This window comes from Micropterus dolomieu, linkage group LG19 (assembly GCF_021292245.1).
Source record: "Micropterus dolomieu isolate WLL.071019.BEF.003 ecotype Adirondacks linkage group LG19, ASM2129224v1, whole genome shotgun sequence".
NCBI lineage: Eukaryota > Metazoa > Chordata > Actinopteri > Centrarchiformes > Centrarchidae > Micropterus > Micropterus dolomieu.
Window position 1 is genome coordinate 28,935,447 of NC_060168.1, and position 17,134 is coordinate 28,952,580.

Genomic DNA, 17,134 nt, shown 5'->3' on the forward strand with positions numbered 1-17,134 from the left:
CGTACCTTGAGATCCTCGGGCAGAGGTCTGTTGTCTGTTCCAGAGTCTCGACTGAAAACTAAAGGGGACAGAGCGTTTGCTGTCAGGGCCCTGAGGCTCTGGAACAGCCTGCCTGAGGAAATCAGGTCGGCTGAGTCAGTGAACTCTTTTAAGTCAAACATACTTTTATAGGAGAGCCTTTCCCGATCTTATTTGACTTTATTTTATCCCTTTTATTTTATTCTATTTTACTAATTTTATATTTATCTTAAACGTGTATTTTAGTCTTTTCAATGTTTTCTTGCTTTTATCTTGTATTGTTTTTGTATTATTGTCTTTTGGGTATTATTGTCTTTACACTTGTTAAAGCACTTTGTAACTTGTTTTTGAAAAGTGCTCTACAAATAAAGATTATCATTATTATTATTATTATGTGTGGTCAAACTTGATTGGTTTTATTTGCGGAAGACTGCGACCATATTGACAAGGCAATTGCATTTACGCTTCTGTTCAATGTGGTCACAATGTGTCCCTGACCACCTCCAGGGGTGGTTTGGCTGATCGGATCAGAATCTGTACTCAATGCATCTTGGGTGCATTTACACTTGTACTTTCATGAGGTCAAGTACTATCCAATTGCAATCACTCAAAACACATTTTAATGCCAGGTATAAAGTGGGCCTTATAGTACCTAATGTATAAAGTAGCCTATGTACTTTTGTAAGATTTCATTAAATGTGAATGAAAACTAAACAAATCCTAAAACCATTGCCATATCTGTATTTGATCACTCTTGCAGGTCCTGTTTGACTGGGATGAACTGAGTGAACTGGAGAGATGGCGGGGAGGGGGGAGTGACAGCATTTGGCACACTTGTCTGTTCCACTTCAACTTGATCCATGCGTTGTGATGCCTGCAGTGTCCTGGTTTGGCCTTTCAGCATTAAATGACCAACAGTGGGGTAGATATTAACAGCATAGTCTGTGGGTTTGCAGCCTCAGTATAGGGGGAAAACACTTCAGTGGATAAAAAAAGGCCTCTGGATTCAAAGAAATCAAGAGGTAATTGAAATAGCAATGGATATATGTGAGATAAAAAGAATCAGTCACTGGAGATTTGTTCGTTTCTGGTGCCATTTCCCTCTCAATACCCTATCTTGCTTTTTGCAGTCTAATTTATTATCTATCTTCAAACTTCAATGCCAAAAAAAGTCAATGGAGCATCAGCACAAACACTAGCTTTTCTGTTCCAGACATATCAGTCAGTCTGCCATGAATTTAGCATTGACTTCAGTATAACTTCAGATACCAGACACACTCATTTAAATGTCCTTCTGCCTCCATAACAAGAAAGCATTAGGTTGCCATAACATTCATTTATTGCATTCCTCAGTTCTGAGTGATTTGTTGATATTCAGCGCCATTTACATGTGAATAAATTTGCAAAGGATGTCTTTTTCAGCAGTAAAGCAAATATGTTTATTAAGCACTTTAATATACATCAGAAAATTCCACTTCATATAATACAGGAATTGTTTTTAAATGAAAATTGAATGTACATGGTAAGCTATTTACAATCCAATCACTGACAGTCAAATCAAAGATGATAGACAAAACACAGTCAAGACAAACAAGAGAACTGTTTAATAAGACTATACAGTATGTTTTCCAACTCTAGACCCTATCCTGCCTTGAATCCTTCTATTGACCCTTCATAGCAAAGGTTTGAGCTACTGTAGTACTGAAAAGCTGAGAGCTTTCACTAGGGCTTATAAGTGTTTGTGCATGCGATAGGTTTCTATTCCCCCCGATCCCAGTTCTTGGCAAAAAATAGCTCACTGTTGACAATATGAAAAGCCTGCAAAAATATGACACAGCCTGCAAACGCTAACGCAGCTCCATACAGTTCATGAGAAACAGATGTTTCAGTTCCCTCAGCATCACAGTGAAGCACCTCCTCCCCTCCATCGCCTGCCGGGTTAAGTCCTGTTGAACTGATATTCAGCTTCTCACAGGAAGGAGGTGGGACAGAGTTATGTGTTTTCAACTTTGGCTTTACAACTCTGCATTTCAAACAATATCATTCACAGCTATGTCAGTTGTCTTAATGGCTGAACCCTTTTGAGCCATTTTGTGTCACGCCCCTGAAAAATCCAGCAGCAATTACTGGAAATTAACCACATGACAAAAATGAAACAAAGCTTGGATTTTGTTTCTTGCATTGTAGTAAGTTATACATGTAACTCTGCAGACAAATGCATTTCTTAAATCACTGCTTTCACTTGAGATTGCTGCATTTAGCACCAAACGTTTGCTGACAATACACAATGGGTTATTTAAATATTTTTATGCACACACAAAATAACACACAAGCAACTGAAAAATCCCATAGGGACAAAATGAAATTTTTTTTTTTTTTTTTACATTTTCAACGAACCTCCCTCTTTCTTAGATATTTGTAATAATACACAAATCCAACAAATCTGGGAGTCCAAAATAACTGCAGGCAATTTCTGAACACAGCACCATGGTATAGCGTAATGCAACACAAAATGCAGCAAAAGTGGCTTTTTTCCAAAAAATAAATATGCTTGTATATACCTGTGAAGTAAATTGCCATAGCTATTAACATATTACACACAACATAGGTTTAGCACACTGATCAAGGTTAACACAGATTATTTGGGGTCTCTAGAAAGGCAGACTATCAATGCGCTTAAATTCATACCATGGCATCAGTTACTGTTATGTCATCTGGTTTGTGACAATGTACTCAGTGGTACATTGCTGTCAGTGTGAAGAAGTAGACAGAACAAACAAAATATAAAATAATAAAAAAGCATTGGTATGTTTCTCTCAAACAATTGCTTTGAAAAATCATGGATGGGATACAAAATGGAACAAATTCATGTCTGTCATTGTACTCTTTTAAAAGTGCATACACTGTTTATTAAATAGCATTACATTAAATTAAAATGATAATTTGCATGAATACATGAAGAAGGCTGTAACAGATGTAGGCACATCGATGAATCAGTTCACATAAGCCTTAGGCAGCAATCAACAATCGTCCCTAGGTATTATTTTGAGGTCTCACTGATGACATTGTAAGTATTTTTTATATAGATGAACAGTTGCTTTGGCACATTCCCTCCAATATCTGCATGACAAATGGCACTCAAGACATCTGAAACAGTATAGGAATGATTTAGGTTAATGTTTTGTTTGGGAGAAAACAGTCTGCTTACCCAGACTGAGGCATGCACATCTGATTAAATCCAACTAATGATGCTGTGTTGAGTGCAATCCAGTATCAACTAAAAGTCATTTATAAGCCACTGTAAATGAACAGAAAAGCCAAATTCTTGCCTACATGCTTTCCCCATGACCTTAATTTAAACTTTGAGACAAATGCTTTATGTATTTCAACAAGAGCACATACAGGAGGACTATTTTGAAAAGTATCTCTTACCAGCTATAATGGAGTCTCCTTTTTGTAGTTAAACCCAGGGTCTGATCCTTCAATCTGCAGTTTCAGGGCTTGTTTAAGGCTTAGCTCAGTTTCCCCTATGGGATAGTTCTCTAGAACATCCTGGTGGCCTCTGTTCTGTACAGTCCGAGGAACTGATACCCTACTCAGGAAAACCTGATTACCCTGTAGATGATAGTTGGGGTTGGTCATGATGCCATTTCTCCTCTTCTCCGAACAGCTCTGCTGCTGAATAAATAATTGATCTTGGCTTTGCCCCCTTTCCTGCCGAATTGAACCGCCAATCATGATCTTGCAATGGGGATCCTTCACTGCAATGTTCGCCACTGATTTGTTGAGGGCAATCCTCTTATCAAACTGTGTCATCTCGTACTCCAGGACCTGACTTTGGGTTGATCCGCTGTTCTTGACTTTTTTCTTGTCTCCCAGTGCTCCTTTACCATTTGATGTCCCAGTTCCGTTCTTACTTCCCTTTGTTGACTTGAGTCCAGATTTTAACTGAGACCAGTCAAAGTCATTGGATGGAGATGATGGCTGCTGACCAATAGACTTAGTTGTAGAAGAAGGGGACACAATAGACTGTCTGCTCCGGCTGCGAGGCAGTGAGTGCTGTTGGATTTGTTCTGTGAATGTCAGTCCATGAAAACTGTCGATTGGCACAGTCTGTGCTGTGGCTGTGGATGATGTGGTTCTCAAGGAGGAGTTCTTTGAACTCTTGAGGGAATTATTTGAAAGGGAGGATTTCTGTCTGTCTACTGTAGAATCGGGAGATTCTGATGGCGAACTAAAAGCATGGACGGGTCCGTTTGGTAGACCACGTCCAGACGACTGCATATCTCCTGCCCCAGTGCTGCCAGAGCTACTTGATTTAATTGTGAGGGACTGCATTTTACCAGTCACAGCCAGTGGTGTTTTTTGCTCCATGGTGTGTACTGGAGAAGGATTGCAGCCATTTAGAGTTGTGGCCCCATACTTTTCCAGAAGTTTTATGATCATTGAGTGGCCACCTTTTGCTGCCACTCTCATTGCTGTGCGTCCAAATTGATCAGCGTGGTTTGGGTCAGCACCATTTTCAAGAAGTATTTGTACAACATCAATGTGACCCTCTTGAGCAGCTATACCTAGTGCTGTTGCTCCCTGGTTACAAGTATGATCCACATGTGTGCCGTTCTCTATCAAAAACTGCACAACTTTCGTGTGTCCTTGCCATGCAGCAGACTGGAGGGCAGATCGCTTCTCATTGTCACAGGCATTCACATCAGCATGATAGTTAATCAGCAGCCTCACCATTTCAACATGCCCTTGCCAGCAGGACACGTGGAGGGCCGTTCTGCCCTCAGTGTCACAAGCTTCCACATTTGCACCATTTTCAAGGAAATACTCTGTCATGGCCAGCTGATTTTCAAGTGCCAATATGTAGAGTGTTGGGCGTCCATCTGCATCTTTGTAATCTATATCAGCACCATGGCTCAGCAGCAGTTCAACAATGTCCCTGTGGCCTTCTAGTGCAGCCACCCTGAGAGCATTCCTCCCATCATATCCCCTCTCGTCAATGCATGACTTGTTTTCCAGAAGAATTTGCACACAATCATAATGTCCCTCTTGTGCAGCTAATATCAGCTGTATTCTACCGTCATTATCAACCTCTGTACAACGAGCACCTTGCTCAATAAGGGCATCACACACTTGACGGTGGCCCTCAAACGAAGCCATGTGTAGCGGGGTCCAGCCTGCATCATCCCTGTGATTCTCATCCAGACCTCTGTCCAGCAGAGTTCTGACCACCTCTACATTACCTTGAGCAGAGGCAATGCTCAGTACAGTCCTTCCTTCACTGTCGATGCTATCAACAGCAGCCCCCCAGAAAAGTAAAGTGTTGACAACTGAGGCATGGCCCATTGATGCAGCAGCAAGAAGAGGAGTGCGACCATTGTTGTCTGTGTGATCAACATCAGCCCCGCCTTCCAAAAGCAGATCAACTACATCGACATGTCCTTCATAACCAGCCACAAGTAGAGGAGTCATGCAGTCTTTATCACAGTGGTCAACCTCTGCTCCCCTGTCGATCAGAAGGCTCACAACAGAAGCATGGCCTTTACTTGCTGGAACACAGAGAGCAGCAACTGAAAGGGCAGTCCTCCCATCCACATCTTCATGATTAACTTCGGCCCCGTGGTCCAAGAGGTGCTCAACAATCTCTCTGTGTCCCATGTATGCTGCAGCAATGAGAGCTGTTCTTCCTTCATTGTCTGCCTTGTTGACCTCAGCCCCGTGCTGAAGAAGGTTCAACACTATGTCTTCATGGCCTCCCCAAGCAGCAGCTCTCAAAGCAGTTCTACCATCAGCATCTGCACAGTCTACTTTGGCACCGGCATAAAGCAGAGCAGATACAACCTCTGAATGTCCACCCCAAGCTGCTGAGCGCAGGGCTGTCCATCCATCATGATCGGTGTGGTTTATGTTGGCCTCACAACCAATTAGGCAGTTGACCACTTTGGTATGGCCCTGCCTTGCAGCAAGAGTAAGTGCTGTTTGTCCATGGTTGTCTTCTAGCTCCATGTTTGCCCCTCTAGATATAAGCAAGTTGACCACATCAAGGTTTCCACTGTATGCGGCGTTGGCCAGCAGAGTTCTCCCACTGGAGTCACACTGGTTCACAGATGCCCCGTTGTCAAGTAATGTCCGTATTGAGTCCTCTCTTTCCAGGGCCTGTTGTACAATACATGACGCATGGTCATCCTCATTGTTTACATGAGCTCCAGCTTTGACCAGAAGTTGTAGGACCTCCTGTTCTCTTGGTATGGAGGTGGTCAAAGAGTCTTTAGCAGGAGTTCCATTCCAAACCATCCAAAGAGCCAGATTAAATGGCTCAATCTGTAGATTGGAATTGACAAGGTGAAGTGCAAATTCCTGCACTTCAAGTGGTTTGAGTTGCTTTGCCCGGCAAGTATAACTCATCGCCAACATCCTATGTCCCTCTGCTGCATTGCACAAGTACTTCTGGGTGCAATGCTTGACATCCAGTAGCCACTCTGCAAAACTGTAGTGAAAAAGGATTTTAGTACTCCCAAGGCCATCAACCAACAACTTGGAGAGAATGTCCATCTTTTTCTGAAACTCTTCCATAGTCAGTGTCATGTTTTTGGTCCAGACTGCATGGTACAGTTCCTTGACCGTGAGAGGTCTGCATGTGGCCAGAATTACATTAAGGATGGGCTGGACTTTGGCAAACTGTTTTCTGACGAATAGTCTCTGGCAGAGCCACAGGTAGAGGCCATTCAGAGTGCCAGGGATGTCACGGATCTCGCGAAGCATAATGAAGTTCTCTACCACACCGTCCAGCACACGCTCCAGGTAGAGGAAGCAGCCACTGCTTTTAATGTGGAGTTGGTTGAGCATCTCAGCTGTCTCCTTGGTCAGGTGCTGCCTCAGGGCCTCCTCCTGGTCCAGCCTGTGGAGGATGTACTGTTGCACATCCTTGACAATGTAGGCCTTACGCAGATCATCAAGGCTGATTTTGCGGAATCCTGTAAGAAAAGAAATTGACATTAGAGGAGTCTGATGACATATGGATGACTTGAGGGAGGATTAAAAAACAACTTAGTCAGACAGTATATGAAGAATATGAAAAGATGTAAAGGATAAATATAACAATGAATGTCAGCGGTTGTAGAATTTATAGTTGACGATGAGCAGTGTTACTTGAGTCTGCCCTTGAGATCATACCCTGTATTTATTCACTGATGCTGTACCTTTGGATAATTAGGTTAAGCCAACTATTAATTTTCTAAAGGCATATGATATAATTAAACCTAAAGCCATGTTGTTAAAGAAAATCCTTTCAGAGGAGAACATAACCCTTCAGGCTGCTAGAAGCAGACATGATCAGCAGGAATTTGATCAGTTTAGAGCAAAAAGAACGGAAATTAGTGCACTATATTGTGATTCATGCATAAGCAATTTCAGCTGAAATAATTTAGGGGGGGTGTTGTGTGTTGGGATAAAAACAACAAAAATTTCAGTACAAACATGACTGAAATAATAAATAAATTATATTAAAATATACTTGTGCTGTTGCTTATCCATGTACCGTAACACCCAAATGTACAAATACTAATCGACAGAAAAACCTAAAACGGGAAAGCACCAGTCTTAGCAGAAAGCTTTAAAGAAAGGGCACATAATTCTAACTGTCTAAAAAAAAACAAGAAGATTCCCTGCAAAAAAAAATATATAATGAATTTCAATACTAAAGTTCAGTTGGTTAGGTTAATCCATCCATTGACTCTAGATGTTATGAGTGCTTAATCAGCAGGAGCAAATCTGTGGTAGGGGCTGAAGATGTACATGGATCAAAATGGAGGACAGCAAGGGAGACATAATTTCCGAGCCTGCAGCACATCAGTGGTCTATAAAACATCTCTCCAGTGCCTCACTTATTATCATGCTACATGCTCCCAGCACAGACCTCAGACCTCCACACTCCTCAGAAATCCTTCTGAAAAAAAGAAATTATCACAGTGGGTCTTAATGAATGAGCTTTAATGGTAATTCATCTCAGAGACGTGGAAAATGGCTCCATAATAGCCTCAGCTAATGGGCATAAAGTGAACTTTCCTCCATGTTAAAACAATGTGTTCATGGTCTGTGTATTCCCAGTCAGAAAACCATTTTTGCATACTTACATTTACAGTTCCCATGGTTCTCAGGGTTACAGGGACAGGAAAAGAATATCACCAGCGGCTCTCTCAGTGTTATTGACATATTGTACTATAAAATGACTAACAAGCCTCCTACTATAGTGAAGGCAGTTGCATTTTTCTCCTTAAATAGTTACACTTATATGCCAGGCTGAACATGGATTCAAACAATGACCTTTTAAAAGTAAAATAATTAAGTTTTTCATTTTAGGCATTTCATTATAGACTGAACAATGTATGTACTGACAGCAAACTACTCTAAAAAGGTTTTGTTGAAAAGAATCTACTAAAATCAGCACCAGTACTTTGATTGCTTTGATTATATAACAACTTTTCCCTGTACATAATGTGAATAAAACTATCACGAAGCCTGAGGCAGTTCATCTGAATGCTATTCTGTGGGTAGAAAAGCCTATGAAATCTTATTCCACACAGACCCAGTGCTAACCCCACCTGGAAGCCAGATAACAAACCTGATTAGTTTAACAAGGGTTCCCAAGCAGGTACTGACAGTTTGGACAACATACCCTGGTAAACAGAAGAAGTGATGGGTTTTCTTTATCATCTGCTTCTGAGTTGGTTTAAGATAAGCACACCTCCACTAACTGTGCCTTATAATAATCTTTTTTTATTTTGTCCTTGAGGCTTTCATTGTGTGATAAAACATTAAATGAAGGCATTCATACCTCAGATACATAATTACATCCTTTTATACATGCCAAAAAATAAGAATTAGAGAAGCATTGGTTTTGATTCTAATAAATCACACTCTTAGGTCAGACTTTATTATAGGCACAAATAACATGTTTTATAACAGAGTTGCTGTCCCCAGACAAGTAAGAGGTATGTTTTTTGGGTTTGTGACTTTACTTTGATGGATTATATGGACAGAGAGGTTTAGCTCTACAGTCTAAACTGGAATAAAACCCAAGACAAATGTAAAAGCAAATTCTCTAAATAAAAAAAACAAACATTTAGCCTCTTCTGAATATTCACGTCAATATATGTTTAATTTATGACAAGGTGCAGCTGTGCAAACAGTTTCAATTAATTAAGCTTTAAAGCATCTCTCTCAAGTATTATATCATACATTTGGCCAATCATTACCAAAATTCAATAACCCTAACCTACTATCAGTCTATCATTGTTTTCAGTGACTGTATGCATCTTCCAACCTTTTAACTTTGGCTGCATGACCCCCTGTACCAGCTCCCACTCCAGTCCTGAAGAAGTCACTGATATTACAAGAGACAGACACTAAAGGCTGGATTCCACAGAGCACGGCGTTCCAGCGGCTGCTGGAGCTGATCTCGGCCATTCTAGACAACGCGTATGATTGCCCCGCCGCAGCGCGTTTCAGAAGCATCCCAGATGCATCACAGAAGTATCTATACACTCTGCTCCACGGACAATACGTGGCGAGTTGGAAGCCATGTCAAGCAGTGCAGAGCAGATGAACCAGGCAGGAAGTCAGACATAGAAACGGCACAGAGAATCAGGTCAATTTACAAAATAAAACACAGTGTGCAGACTCCTGATCGTATGTCAATAATAAGCACAATTATCTAAATAAGCAAAATCTGAATAAGTCGGCAAAATCAGGCAGGAAAAATGCTATGCTTCTGAAATGCTCCCTGTGGGGTATGAAGCTTCACAGAGAGCTGTGCCTGTTAGAAGCACAAATTAACAACAAGTCAACAACGTCGGGCAGGCGAAACGCTTCCAGTAGGATTTGATGCTGTTCAGAAGACGGAACAAAACAGTGGCGCAGCGAGAACACAGCACAACCGTTCCCTGTAGAATCCCCAAGTTACCTGCAGCCACTAAGCATGCTAAGTAAGAACACACAAGCACTTCTACAGTTGACTACTAAAAACCATTAATTAAATAATTAAGATGGTGTACATTCAAAACCATGGGAATAATTATAACGTGTCATGAGCCGGCAATGGATTTTTTCAAGTTTTTGTCAAAAGATACAAACTCAAAAAGGTGTTCCCAGTGTGCAGTCCTTTTCTCAGTGTACTCCCTAGTCCTCTGGCTAAAACTTTAAGAATTGTCAGAAATTGTAAGAAATGTCAGCCTGTCATGCAATCATCTCTCACTGATGCTAGTGTGGCAATTACTTCCTTAGCAGCTAGCACGTACATACACTGCATGTGAATTGACAGCTGATCTTTTTAATTACAAGACAAAGGAAATACCAGACAAATTCTGTTGAAGCAGCAGAGGTACTCTTAATAGGTCTGAAATGTTACTATGTTGATACCGTTAATCTGGGATGCATGCAATGAATGTACCTAGTTTATCTGAATACTGAGACACTGACATGTACATAAGAGGAAATCTAAATGTTGTTTTCTAAAGCTTTTTGCTATATGTCCAAGTTCTGTTGTTTAGCTTACAGGCCAAACTAGCAGGTGATAATGTTTCCATAACCTGTTAGCATTTTTGAACTCGACAGGCACATAATATAAAATTTGCATTTACAATACAGACATCTGATGCCTAGTGCGATCCTCTGCCTATGTGTGAGACTCTCTGATGCTCTGACATCACAGCTGGTCCTCCTACTCCTTCTGGACCCAATCCTTCTTTGGACATTCTGGGTTCACTCCAGATGGGACAGGAAGCCCACTAGCTAAGAAGGGGGAAGAGGCCATTACAGGGGAAAACAAGAACAAAAAAAAAAAAAAACAATCACCCAGCCAGTGACTTCAGCAAAGTGTGACATTTAATATTTTGTCTTGATGTTGATTTGTTCTATTCACAGAGGAACAAAGAAAAACACAGAGTGCATTACAGCCCAATTCTGGATATGTTACTCTATCATGAATATTTTCTCAGGGGAACAAAAGAAAAATGTTTCTGTGCTGTAGTTTATGATAAACAGTTTCCCCTACATTCCAGTCGCTGACACACCAATTATGAAGATACAGTGACTAGGAAAGCTGGAGGAGGAAGGAGGAGACAGAAATTTGACTGTAACCACCATGAAATAAAGCACTTGTCTGGATAAAAAAATGCTTTAAAAACAATGAATTTATTTCTATATGCAAGAAACAAAATAATAAAACAAGCAAAAATCTCAGTTACTGCACATGGTGGATGACCTAAAATTTCCATTTTAGTCATCAGCAGACATCACTTTATAAGGCTTAGATGTAAACTGTGAAGTCATGGCATTGTTACATCCTGCTCCTGCAGATAAAGCACTAAAACAACCACAAGGGGAAAGTCATCCAACCTGCATTTGATGGCTGCTGTGTAACAGTATTAAGTACTATACTAGAATGCAACAACTGTCATTGGCCACAAATGTTCAAATGCCTTTCAAGAACCATTTTCTTTCTTTCTTTCCAAAACCCGACAGTCCCAAAAGCCTAGTTTTTGCACCATTATAAGTGGTCTACACAAACTGTAGCTGAGTATTGTGTGTGTGAAAGAAGATGGTTCAGAGTCTGAACAAAAGCGACTGCTAAACAAGCAACAAATGACACATTCATCAGGGTGAGGGATGCAACTCCCAAGTACAGGCCTCTGGGCCAGCTGCTGCTCGTTACAGAACTGGATACCAGCCACAGGAGACAGAGCCCTACATACAAAAGAGGGACTGTTTGCCTTCTAGATTAATTTTTCAGATGACAAACGAGATTGCGTGTGTGCATGAGAAATAAGAGTTCAAACTCATCAACTGAGATTTTAGAATGGAAACGTCTCAGATTCTGCACGTTCTTTGCGAGACACCATCTTTGGTCATCTGATCCATAAAGAAAACAGAAACCAAAGCCTCACTGCCCTCTCCACAGGCTCTCCAGTAAACTCCTGCTCGACAAACGTCTGTTCGACAGCTGCAGCGTTCCCGGCTCCAAAAAACACGAGCGCGCCAACCTCCTAAACACAAGTATGTGGATCAGAGTCAGCTCCAACAGTCTGCAAACAACAGTCCCTTGAAAAGAATGCTGCTATTTAATCTTTGAAAAATACTGTTATGTTAACTCGTTTGATTATATACACTCTCTAATTTCTACTCTAACAGATGAATGGAGATAATACTTTTTATTTTATCTTGGATAGATGTGGCTTATTCACATTGTGAGAAAAGACGAAGCCAGGCACTGGGAAGCTTTGACTCTAATGGGGCACTAATTCAACTGTGCAAAGATAACCGTTGCAGGATAAAATCCTTTTCGATTAGCAGCTACATTTAATGTGCACAGTATATTTCTTGCCAAACGACCACCAGACTAGACACTGAAATGATTACATTTTAACAATTAATTTATGTTACGCTAGAGGCAAAGCAGATGAAAACACTCCTGCCCAAACATGCCTCTTGCTGAATTTTAACAGGATGCGAAACAGTTTCCAGTCAAACCTGTTGTGGTGCAACTGAACCGTTGAAGTGAGGGGTGGAGCAATCAGGAATACATTGAACACACACAGTCTTTTTCAAACATAGCTGTAATGTACATAACATTGCTGGCTTCATCGGTCTGCTGAAGTCATTCAGACATAGGTGACTTTTACTTGATAGGTGACTAATGTACCTCACTGCTTCATTCAGACAGGGGAGACCGAAAGAGAGAAGAGAGTGGTGAGTTAAAAAAAATATGATTGCTGTTCTCACAGGCAGCATTGCTGATGATTTGGCCTTTGAGCGCAAAACCAATCATTAATTAATGACCATCGTGAGCGCAGAGTACAACAATGCACAATATATCTGATTCTATTATGCACATGTAAATAATTCAAATTCCATATTGCACAGTCTTATTGATCTTCCACAACTTGTATATCGTATATTTTGTCAATTTCATACTTATATATTTTTATATTTATTTGGGTTTGTGTCTATTGTTACGCACCCCGTTGCCAAAGCAAATTCCTTTGTATGTGTAAAAACTACTTGGAAATAAAGCTGTTTCTGATTCTGACATGTTCACATAATTTTAATCATATGTTAGCAGATCCTGCTTCCTGTTTTACAATATATGACTCTCATTTGATACCTATTTGCTTAAGAGGGTTTTTTTAAAACTCTTTTGTCCCGGTCGCACTGCACTAGTATGACTGGTGTTGTGACTTTTACATAAATGTAACCATTGTGCTTCTTCAGACAAGAGACCGACATGTCAAACTGTCAAAGGGTTGCATGTCTGAAAGGTTTTTTACAGCATGGCTCAGCTTAAGGTGTATTCTGATAAAACTATCACACCACCTGCACAAAGAATAATACATCAATCATATGAGCTTCTATGTAGAACGCACCAGTTTTTTTTTTCCCTTCAAACAACCAAAGAAAAAAACTTGCTGTACATTACTTTGACAGGAGCTCATTAAGATGGTGACAAGAGAGTGAATCAGAAGGCTGTGCACCTGGTCACATGTGTATGCCTTCACTCACTGAATCCCATAATGGATATCTACTCTAAGAGAGTTGCCACTATATCTCACAGAGCTTCTTGCAGCTGCACAGATAACTGGATATTTCATCCAAGTGACGCAATTCCAGAAGAGAACTGAAATAACAGAGTGTTAAGACACAAATATATTAATCAAATAGGGCCAACAGTACTTAAATAGTATGAACATTCAAACTGACCATTTTCGTGGCACTTGGGACTTCCCTGCTCCACACAGGATAAAATTTCCTCAATTCCTGCTTTCCATCATTACACTGGCTGACCTACGGGTGACCTCGTTTAGCCCTACCAGCATATGTTCCCATTCACCTGCACAAGAAACTATTAAGTCTAGCATGTCAGTCATGTTTTATTATCAGAAAACAAGAGTCAAACAAGCCATTATCTGCTATCAACATGCAGTGCCAGGAAAGTCTGGAACCATTTTATAAAAATTTCACAGAGAAATGTCCAAACGACATTTTGAGCATTGGGAAAGCTGTGGCAGCTTCCTGTGGAATCGGGTACTTGCAAAGTCATCCTTGGCATGCAGGTCAAGAGGCAGTATAATGTAAAAATCCCCCATCTTTGTTTTAGAGGCCTTTACCCCCTGCAGCAAAACCAACCACAAACATGCCAGGAATTCCACGGCATTTATTTCAATTAAAGTTCAATAAAGACTTAATTTAAATACCCTTCAATTTAAGCAATACCTGACAAGTCATGCTCTGTACTACAGACTTGAAAAAATAACAAATCTCAAGTCTATAAATATTTGGCATGGGCATGCCACATACCAAAGGGCATCACCTCAGGAGGAAAAAGGCCAGCCGGTTCATCCGCCATTCAGAATTGCGTTACTGCGGTGCAGCACCCAAGGTGTTACAGATACAGACACGGTAGACCTGTAATTTGCCCGGCTGTCAGACTGCATGGTGGTAAATTATAGTATTCGATGAGGATTATGGTCTTTAGCTCATCCAAAGTGAGACTCAACATGCAGCCTCACAGACGACAACTCATACTGACATAAAATCAGCTTGTCTGTGTAAGCCAATTTCAAGAAAGAGAGAGGTAAGCTAATTAAATATGTCGTCCTTGCTCTTGTTACCCAGGCACCAAGGCACAGAGACAATATTGAAAACAGAGGACAGAGAGGGCTTATTATGGTTTGGGAGCAGGAGGCATTTGTCGAATGTCCTCTTTGGTTTAGTGTCTTTGGTGAAGGCTGCAGCTTGGCCAAAACGTGTTGGAATTGGCTTTCAAAGTATTAAACAAAGATTTTTGAGAAGATATGTACAAATAATTTTTTTCTTGGCCGGTTCCGATTTTTTAAAAAAGTCTGACCTGCCGGTTTTCTTTCAAAGAACTATAATTGTCAACATACACAAACATTTTTGTTACTTCCATTCCATTTGTCCGGCCGCTTTCTGCATCCCTCTCCCTGTATGTGCCTGATCAGTTGGCTTTCTTTGTCAGCACTATGTTTGTAATGTCGTTATGTTTATAAAGTCGCCCAAAAAACACAACTAGCCTAATGCAACAACGTGATTCAGAATGACCGTCACAAACACCTGTGGTCACTGTTGCTTTACCCGGTCTGTGCTTGGAAAATATCAGCCATGCCCACGTCTTCTAATGTAATACAAGACAATGTCTTTCTCTCTCTGCAAAGTGCTAAATGGGTTGCCAAATATACTTTGCTGGCCATTAATAAACCTGGGCAGCCTGCTAAAGTCTGTGTGGGAAACACAGCTTATTTTGGCATCAATTTCCAGGTATAACAAATTGTGAGATTTGGGTCTTCTTCCCTCATGGTGAAGAACTTCTAGTGTGTGGCTGTGACAATGGGCGTTAGGGTCTGTGCACATGATGAAAACTATTGTGTGGTACAGCATACGTGTAAATCTGATCGGTACAAAATTGGATATGTGAGAGTGATTCACCCCAGTCACAAGTCATGGCCGATCAAGCTCAAAGCTGGGCCAATTCCGGTCACCGGCCGATTGATGTGCGCATCTCTACATTTTAATAATTGTCTTTAAGAGCGCCTTGGCGCCCCTTCCCTTTTCAGTAATGAAAAGCATTCTTGGAATCTAATATTTCTTATTTAAACTTATTTCATAGTTAAGTTTCAAATTCATCTGTTGCATTTGTGCAACGACAGATCCAAATGTCTAAATGATGCCACAAATTGTAATTTACTAGGGAGACAGTAAGCAGAGCCATCTTAGTCTCTCTTCGGGGAGCATTCCACAGCCCAGAAGAAATAAACCACCCTTGCCTCTTTACGACCGTGTTTGTGTTGTCAGTCGGCCAGAAGATCTCGCGGCCCCTCCAGTGAAGTCTCACATTTTACCAAATACAAAGTGTACAAAAAAGCGGAGAGGGAGAAGTTAAAAGTTTTGTTGACCTTTTTGCGGCGGAACGACTATGTCCTGTGTCGGATTCACTCGCAGGCCTCAGGACAAAGGGCTGCTCAGAGAAGTGGAGGAGGGTGCATACTTTAAACAGGGCTGCTCTTTTCATTTGTGATCATTGGTGGTAAATCAGTTCTTTCTCTTGGTGGGTTGGGTAAAGAAAGCTCCATTCACAGCGGGCAAAGTGGAGGCAGAAGATGTGGTTCAAGTCCTTTGCCAGGGTGGGCTATGCTCTCTCAAAGAGGCATAAATACAGGAAACAAAAACACAGACCCACCACAGTGTCACAACATTTCAAGTGTAGGTTTTTTATACAGTATCTATGGAATTTGTAATAGCGTATCTATATACTGCGGGGGATGAAAGAATTCCTGCTGATTACTTTTAGGTGAAAAAGCTAAGAACATGAACAAATGTGTCATCTTAGGAAGGAAATGAGTAACCCCCCCATCAAAATACCTCAATGGATGACAGTTTTTTTTTTTCTAAGTGGCCACACTCTCCTGTAACATTCCTCAGACCAAGCCAGGAATCTAACCATCTTAATTACAGCTGTGATTCATAACTAAGAGGGGTTTTTATGTGTGGTTTTGTGTATGGCTATTTTCCAGGTTTCTTGCTGGTAAAATCCCAACTCCTGCCAAGTGCCCCCTGTGACCACTTGGAAGAACTAAGAGTAAAATTGGGAAAATAATGAATATAAAAATGTATTTTATGATAGCGGAAATCAATCTAATTTAAGTCGCTGTAACACTGCAGAGAAAGAATGTGGTTGTTTAAGGGGAGCTATTATCTTTCACGGCTCCAGTAGCACGCTGATACTATATTATTATAACTACTGGCACTGCAGTTGACAAATCCATGCCTTCTCCATCCTTCCTCATCCCTCGCTCATGTTGGCTTTTCTCTCAAAATCCTAAGAACAGCTTGCATGAGGTTTTGTTTTGTGTTTCCTTTTAACTGGGCTGTATCTTTGTCATCTACCTCCTACTGTATTCGTGGATTAATCACAACATGCTTCCACACGAGAGGAGAGATTTGAGTGGCAATGCTCACTCTGATTATCTCAGATCTTAACACGCGCATTTTACCTCTTTACAGCTGCTACAATAGCCAGATTTGATCATTATCATTATCAAGT

General features: G+C 40.8%; 1 protein-coding gene across 2 annotated transcripts in view; it reads right to left on the minus strand.

Moving 5' to 3' along the window:
• Positions 1 to 1,432: 1,432 nt before the first annotated feature.
• The window catches only part of ankrd50 (ankyrin repeat domain 50), a 50,674-nt gene continuing 34,972 nt past the window's right edge, over positions 1,433 to 17,134 (minus strand). For both annotated transcript variants that reach the window (XM_046030090.1, XM_046030089.1), the window contains exons 4-5: positions 3,451 to 6,995; positions 1,433 to 3,165 (exon numbers count right to left, since the gene is read on the minus strand). In XM_046030090.1, coding sequence (XP_045886046.1) covers positions 3,454 to 6,995 — 3,542 coding nt within the window. In that variant the 3' untranslated portion in view covers positions 1,433 to 3,165; positions 3,451 to 3,453. The remainder of the gene's footprint in view (positions 3,166 to 3,450; positions 6,996 to 17,134) is intronic.